General features: G+C 52.4%; 1 protein-coding gene across 6 annotated transcripts; it reads right to left on the reverse strand.

The window, feature by feature from the left end:
* Positions 1 to 1,470: 1,470 nt before the first annotated feature.
* Positions 1,471 to 7,513, reverse strand: MYCN (v-myc avian myelocytomatosis viral oncogene neuroblastoma derived homolog). Of its 6 annotated transcripts, none has more exons than XM_017824837.1 (3): positions 7,391 to 7,513; positions 4,178 to 4,998; positions 1,471 to 2,990 (listed from the first exon to the last, which is right to left on the reverse strand). In XM_017824837.1, the coding sequence occupies exons 2-3, from the start codon at positions 4,887 to 4,889 to the stop codon at positions 2,389 to 2,391; spliced, it is 1,314 nt and encodes a 437-aa protein (XP_017680326.1). In that variant the 5' UTR covers positions 4,890 to 4,998; positions 7,391 to 7,513; the 3' UTR covers positions 1,471 to 2,388. The 6 variants fall into 6 exon arrangements, with proteins under 6 accessions (XP_017680326.1, XP_017680324.1, XP_017680325.1 ...); XM_017824835.1 differs by lacking the exon at positions 7,391 to 7,513 and adding an exon at positions 6,473 to 6,866; XM_017824836.1 differs by lacking the exon at positions 7,391 to 7,513 and adding an exon at positions 6,254 to 6,425.
* Between the last annotated feature and the right edge of the window lie 414 nt (positions 7,514 to 7,927).

Here is a 7,927-nt window from a genome sequence, read left to right on the forward strand (position 1 = left end):
AGGGAAGGGAAGGGAAGGGAAGGGAAGGGAAGCTTTCCTTCTTCAAGACGATGCATGTGACTTATACCTTGTTTGAAAACAGTAGCACAGTTGGTTAATAAAATGGGGTTTGAAAATTGGTTTAGCTAGTACAAATAAATGTACCCTGTGATTGTCCACACCAATTGTCTCTGCTTAGGCTGTCTTTTATTGTTTTTTTTCACTGTACTGGGAAAGTGGAAGCAGCATGATAAAGTACACATCAAGGGAATGAAAATAAAGATTTTATATATGGAATGACTGTGGTCAAGTCTGAATTTAGATCTCAAGTCTATTCAGGCCAGTTCTTCAAATGCCATAAACTTGTGTAGGCCTAACTGAATCCAGTGTCACACCAATTTTTGCCTGTTGAAGGTCTGGATTTACTGGACTGAACTATAAGTACAGTCCCCAATGGTCATGGTACAGAAACTGGCTGGGGCCCAAGAACACAGAGGTTTATGAATACGTAACAAACTATAGGGATGGACATATGGCACACCCATTACTGCGGTGATTTTGCCCCCACACTGCACTTACTGTTCCCTCATAGCAAACCTGAGATTTCTGTACCTCCATCACCAAGCAACTTCCTTTGTGGCTCAAGTAGGGGCAGATGTCCCAGACTAGTTTCTTGCAAGTGGATCCTCAAGGGACTTACTGGCCATTGGGTCATTAATTCATACCTTCTTTTTCAGAGTCAGAGTGAGGAAAGACAATGTCACAAATACCTGTACAGGCAACTCCTTGGTCCCATGGTGTTTAACCCAATGACCAAACATGGACTTTCACATCTTGCTCCTGTCACACCAAGTGCCACCTCTTGAGACAACCACCTGCCAAGTTTCATGTTCATTTGACACACACTTCATGGCTCTGTATCTTCCTTGGGATTTTTAATTTTACTGACTTAACACAAGTAGTAACAAACAGGATCTTTAGCTACCAACAGGAACATTAATTCCTCCATGCAATGATGGGACAGCTTCAAACCTTTTGTAATGCAAAGAATAGAAACCAAGGAAAATCTTTTACTACCAATATTTCACTTTCTGTGCTTTGGCAAGTGTACCTCCATCATATACTCATCCACCTGTGTGCCACAATGAGGCCAGCCCCTTATCAGAAGCATGCTAGCCCTGTTGTTTCTGATCCCTCCCAATTCTCTGGTTACAGTGGGTATTCCAGAAGTCTTTGTAAGTCATTCCATTACCTGTGATATCTGGTCCCCTTGGATGATCCTGACATCACAAGTATGAAATAACAGGAAAATTGTTCTTATTACAATTGATTTTAACCAAAAATGGAAATGTCCTGCCTAGCTGACTTTTCGTAAAGCATCACCTGTGGTTTGCCAAGTTGAAATGTCCAGGATACAGGACCATGTTTTTGTATTTAATCAACATCGCAAAGTTAAAGATTTTATTTAAAAGAAAAATAGTAAATGGCACATCATGTAATTGCTATTTATTTTCATAAACATGAGGTATTTCAAAGTGCTATAAGACGCAGCACTAAATGTACATCGTTGGAAGAAATCAAACACAGAACTTTGCAGTTACCCAGTTCTATGCACCAAACATTAACAAATACATTAACTGGAAGAAACAGGCTAGGAAAAGGCATATATAGTAAATTTCTTTACAAAAGTTTCTTAGTTCAAAAAAGTGATAAAGTAATATCTACTCAAAACTTTCACAACTCATTTTCATACGAAAATATAAGTATCAAATTTAGTTATGTATCAGCATCATACTAAAGTATACAGGCAATGTAAGAATTAGTACAGTACATAACAGAGATTAACAATATATTTGTATACAAAAACATGCTCCTCAAACATTGAGGTATTACAGTACTTAGGTATGAACTTCCAGTCTAATACTGGCAGCAAAAGCCACCTCTCATAACCCAAGACATGTACAAAAGGCAAGTGTGTAGATGGTATTTACAGAAATTCCCACAGGGGTACAAAATGCCAACCCCTAAAGTAACATCTGTTAGAACATAAGCACCATAAAACTTAGAAATGAACATTTTAAAACTCAACTAGATGTCATCAGCAGCTCCAAATGCTCACAACAATTAAACAAAAAAAATCCCCACCATCTACAGTTCTTAAGAAGAAAAACAAAGGCAGTTCTTTGTTGTTTGGTAGTCTTGCAATAAACTCCTTGCAAGAACATCCATTTGCTCCGTACCCGGATAATATAGTTTGTCGATTACTTCAGGGACTGGATTGAAATTAAAACCAACATTCTTAACGTCAAAAAACACAATTTTTTTTAAAAGAATCAAAAATGTGCAAAGTGGCAATGACTGTCCTGGTCAGCCAAAAAAAAAAAAAAAAAAACCAAAACAAAAAAAAGTTTAGCAAGTCCTCTTGTATTCTATTTTCTTTAGCAATTGTTGTTGTCTGGCTTGCAATTTTTCCTTTTCTAGCAATAATTTTTGCTCCTCTTCCTGAAGAGAATGAACATATTCAGTGGCTTTTTTCAAGATCACAACTTTCACAGCTTTCTCATTTTTAACCAGTTCTGGAATATGGTCCCTTAGTGTGAGGAAACTTGACCGTAGATCATTACGTCGTTGACGCTCCAGGATGTTATGGTTGCGTCGACGTTCACTATCCTCTGAATCAGAGTTTCGAGGACTTGAACTCTTAGGCTTTGGTTGGATCATGGGTTTCACTGGACGGGGCACCTCGGTTTTTAACTTTTTCTGCGGTGGAGCTTCTTCAGGTTCCATGTATGGAGAAGGAGCGGCATAATTATGCTGCTGGTGAATTGGTGCGCAACGCTTTAAAATCAGTCCATTCTGCTGTGTCGTGACTGATGGAAAAGTAGTATTTTTAGTACGCACTGTAATAGTAAGGGTGGTAACAGCCTTGTTGGTGGAGGAGCGTCTTTTCTCCACTGTAACAACATCTATTTCTTCTTCTTCATCCTCTTCCTCCTCATCTTCATCATCTTCTGGTAATAAAAAATGGAAAATAAATTAGATGTTATTCTGGCTGAAAGTACTCTGACCAAGTATGAATCTAGATGTATTTATTGACAAAATATATCCAGTAAAAACAGTAATAAAATAACTGATGGCAAAACCAGGGTGTGCCCACCATATGTAGTCAGATAGAGATCTGTAAAAGTAATGTAATGCACACGAAATGAGCAAAGAATAGTGATTTCTGAAAACTTTTTAAGTTTAATGAGGTGGGTTTTTTTAAACACGTCTGATTTTTAATCAAAGCAGGGTTACCACCCACATAATCACAGAGGCAGAAAAGAATTTTTAGGCAGAATGTATGTATTTTGAATGGAATCGTCGAGCTGCGACACAAAAGTCAAGCACAGAGCCACAACACAGCCTCTGCTTGGTAGAAAAGCAGCCGGAAAACGAAACAATCGCTGGGTTTGTTCTGAGGCAGAAGGTGAAGCTGTTCCAGCCGGGGACCCTTTAAGCCGGCGCTTGGTGCACTGCCAAGAAGACAGCTGTTGGAAGTGCTTCCTCACCCAAAGCTGTCAAACCAGACATTAAAGGGACAGCAGGCTCTGAAACCCGGGACGGATCACCAAGTTTGTGGTTGTGGTCATAGGGACCAGCTCATCCACACAAGCCGAACCGCGTTTCAGTGCAAGTGGACTCCTCTGCGTGCACGGACAGGGGACGTTTTGGGCATTTTGGGCTCTGTCAGTACAAGCGCTGCTCTAAGGGGTCACTAGCCCGGCTCCAGTCTTTCCAGGTCGCGCCTGAGGGCACACGCACACGGTCACCCCCTTAAACCCCGTGCCCAGGGTGGCAGTGGCGGCGCGCACCGCCCCCTCCGCCCCACGGGGGGCAGGACACGGTGAGGGAGCCCGGGGCTCCCCGGCACCACGCAGCTCCCCCGGGGCGGGCCGGCTCCCCAGTGACGCTTCAGCCCCGCCGCCCCCCAGACCTGCCTGCACAGCACAAGGGGCTGGCGGGCGCTGCCCCCGGGCCGTGTCCGCCGCCCCCGCGGGGGCCCCGGCGCTGGGCCGCCCCTGCTGCCGCCTGCCGGCCGCCCCGCCCCGCCGGGGGCCGCCATCGGGGCGCAGCCGCCCCCTCCCGCCGCGGGGCAGCTGGCGGGGGCCCGGAGCCTCCCCCCCGCCTCCCCACCGTCCGGTGATGGAGCGCTTACCCGAGTCGCTGAGCGTGTCGTCCCCGGAGCTGCTGCTGCTGGCCCGGCTGTCCCCGGCGGGGCGCGGCGAGCGGCCGCCCCGCGGAGCCCCACCGCCCGCCGGGGCCGCCGCCGGCGCCTCCCGCTTGTTGACGGGGAAGGGGAACACCACGGCCGGGTCTACGCACTCGGGCACGGCGCCGCCCAGGTCCGCGCGGCCGCTCCCGGCGGCGGGGCCGCCCGCGGGCCCCGGGGGTGGCGGCGGGGCGGCGGCGGCGGGCGCCTTGCTCTGCAGCTTCTCGCTGACCGCCCGCTCCAGCTTCTCGCGGGCGGAGAAGCCGCTCCACATGCAGTCCTGGATGATGATGGAGTTGAGATTGTTGGTCATGCCGGGCCCCGTCTCGAAGTCCCCTCCGTCCGCGCCGCCCCACAGGTCGGCCTCGGGGGGCAGCAGGAGTAGCTCGGACGCCCAGTCCAGGGGATCGGTGGGGCGGCAGACCCCCAGGGCCGCCCCTCCCCATGCCACCGGGCCCCACCCCGGAGGGTGCTCCTGGAGCCCGGCCCGGCTGGGAGACAGGGGAGGGGTGGGCAGTAGCTCAAACTTTTTCCAGATGTCCTCGCCGGGGGGAGCGGAGTCCGGCCCGCACAAATAAAAATCATCTTCGTCTGGATAGAAACAGGGCTGCAAAGAGTCGAACTCGAGATCTGGGTTTTTACTGACCATTCCTGGCATTACGGGTCTCTTTTTGCTGATCCCTGGGTCGGGCAATGGTTTCAAAGACAGGTTTTATGGGTATTTCCACCAAGAGGAAGAAGAAAAGAGGTTCTTCCAAGACCTGAAACTAAACCAAAAAAAAAAAAAAAAAAAAAACAAAAAAACCACAATTAAAATACGAATTAAGAAGCAGCCAAGACCGTGACTCCCTCCTAACGGAAGGGAAAAAAAATAATAATCCCACCATCAATAGCAAGGCAGAGGGAGCCTTCAGCAAGTTGAGGAAAAAAATGCATCTCACACCTTTCCTCCCGACTCAAGATATTGAAAGCAAAGCGCTCAGGTAGTGCTCCCTCGTACAGAGCCTGCCCCGCCGCTCCGCGGGGACACAAACCCAGCCTGTGCTCATAGCCCTCGCCTGCTCTCCCCAAACCGCTTCAAATGCTCAAAACTGCAGAGTAACTACAGACAAATGCATGGCTTTGATACCGTAATCTCTCCAGAAAGGCTTCTTAATATGCCAGCAAAAGTAGAGGAAGTTTACTCCTTTTGTCATCTGCGGAGCAGTGCAAAGGGGAGAGGAGAAGGATGCAAAAAAGGGGGCGGAGGGGCTCTTTGCAACTTCGCAAATCGCCAGTTCACTCACTCAAAGCGAGCCAGCGAAATCCGCACACAAACCACGGGGGGAGGGGGGAGAGGAGGGGAAATCCAGCAGCAACAGAAATTATCAACCTTATGTAATAATCTCACGCACAAAATGCATTAAAACCACCCCGGCGCCACCAACAAAGCCTCCTGATTTGCCAAGAAGGCACGGGAAGTTTTTCTCCCCCTTTTTCCTGCAACAGCGAGGTTGCAAGGACAACAACTCTGCTCATTTTGCCACTTCATGCACTCAAACCTCCCGCAAACACACCAGCTCTCCAGCTCTCACTCCGGGGAATGTACGGTGCTGCCCTTACCTCGGCCAGACCCCCACTCACTACCCGCGGCCATTCAACCACTGCCCCATTCCTCTGCCGAGAGCTCCGTTGCATCAGACATTAAAAAAACCACACACACACACAAAAAATCCCAACAACAAAAAACAAAAAACGGCTTAAAGTCCAAAGAAGCCAGTCAGCGTTTCCATTCAGTTTGGTAAAGGTACCGCGAAAGGAAATCGTTCTGCTGGGTTCACAACAGCTGACGCTGAAACGGAGACCAAAAGAGGGGGAAGAAAAAATCCTTGAAAAGCCTTATGATGAAACGCCGAGAAACGCGCCCGGCTCGGCTCAGCTGCGCTCCCGCCCCGCCCCCTAAGCGCCTCCAGGACTGTGCATTTTTCTACTAGGGAAATACATTAAACCGTTTAAAATGCAAAGCAGTAAAGAGGCACCTACAAAACACTGGCGATCTCAATGCGACAGCTCCAAACCAAAACACAAATATCCTCCAGGATTTCCTTCTGCTCAGTGAGAACCCCATTCACGCTCCGCTCTGCCCCTGCGCTCCCCTTCCCGCCCCATCCTCCTCTCGGCAACTCAAACGCGATAGAGAATTGGATTTATTTGACTGGGGTTTTGTCCTGCAGCCCAGAGCCTGCAGCTTCCTCTTCTTACCTCCTTGGTGATGGTGGTGGGTGTGTGAGGGGGAGGAGTGGCGGGGGGAAGGGGAGAGAAAAAAAAAGGCAGCTGATGGTGTCTGTGGCACTTTCCGCGCCCGCCCGCCGGCCCCCGCGGCCGCCCCGGCCTCCGCATCCACCCTCTGCTCGCAGACAGATGACTGTCACTGCCTCGCTTTGAAGCTGCTGGATATTATTAACCCCCCCCAAAAGGCAATAAAAAAAAATCGGTAAAAACCCTGACACACTCAGGAAAGAGAGCTAGGAAACAGGGGGAGAAAGGCGGGAGCGACGGCCCTGCCCCCCCTCCACGCGCGCAGGGCGGGACCGCGCGTTTGGCGCCAAAAGCCCCGTTCGCTCTTTATCCTCCGGGAGGGCGCTCGGATGTCCCAGGGCCGGCCCTGCTGAGCCCCCCCAGTCCCTTGGGTACTCTATACTCCCCTCTCCCCCCCGGCCCCGAGCTCGGGGAAAACGTCGCCTCCGGAGCGGTGTCCCCCCGGCACCCGCCGCTGCGACCTCGAGCACAAACACCCGGGGCAGTTGAAAATAAATAAACAAGTCGGGGCTGAGGGAAGTGGCTGGGCGAGAGAGCCACTCCAACTCGGGGCTCTGAACATGATCAGTAGCACTTGCCCTGCAGCGACCGCCTCCCCGCAGGCGAGCGGGGCTCTCACGCCGCCGCTGCCGCGGGCGCGCTGTCGGGGCCGGACCCGGGCAGGGGGGCGGGCGGACGGGCCCGGCCAACCCCGCGCTCAGCGCTCCCGTGTCCGCACCGGCACCCGGACCGGGATCGGGATACGGCGGGAACCGCCCGCGTTCCGCTGCCGACGGCGACACCTTGCGGACGAACGGCGCGAACGGCGGCGCTCCCGGCGCTCCCGGCGCCCCCGCGCATCCCCCCGGCGGCGGCACCCACCGCTCTCGCGCTTCCTTCCCCGCGGCGCGGGGCCGCGGGACGGGACGGGGCAGGACGGGACGGGACGGGACGCGGCGGCACGGGACGGGAGCACGGCGCTTCCCTCGGCGATGGGCGACAGCGGGCGCTGGTACGGTCCCGGTCCCGCCGCCGTTCGGGGCGGTACCTCCTCGCTCATAGGCTGCAGGTTGAGGCGGGGACTGGGCGTCGCTCGCAGCAGCCGGTGGTGGCGGGCGGTCGCTTTGTGTGCGGCGGCGGCGGTGGGGCCGCCTCCCCGGCCCGCCTTGGTGAGAGCGAGCCCGGGCTCTTCAAACCCGGTGGGCACGGCAGTGAGAGAGCGAGCTGGGGGGAATAAACTCCGAGGGAGGCAGGGAGGTGTCGTGTGCACCTTCGCCTCGTCAACTCCAGCAGTTTTGGGCAGGAAGGTCCTGCCTCTTCCGCGTGGTGATACCCCCCTCGCCTCCGTGTCACGTTTCAGTGGCCAAAACTTGGAGGCTCCACCAGCCGTTCAGTGCCCTGAGGCGGCCTTGGGAGCCG

This window comes from Lepidothrix coronata, unplaced genomic scaffold (assembly GCF_001604755.1).
Source record: "Lepidothrix coronata isolate B3197 unplaced genomic scaffold, Lepidothrix_coronata-1.0 Scaffold113, whole genome shotgun sequence".
In the NCBI taxonomy this organism is placed as follows: domain Eukaryota; kingdom Metazoa; phylum Chordata; class Aves; order Passeriformes; family Pipridae; genus Lepidothrix; species Lepidothrix coronata.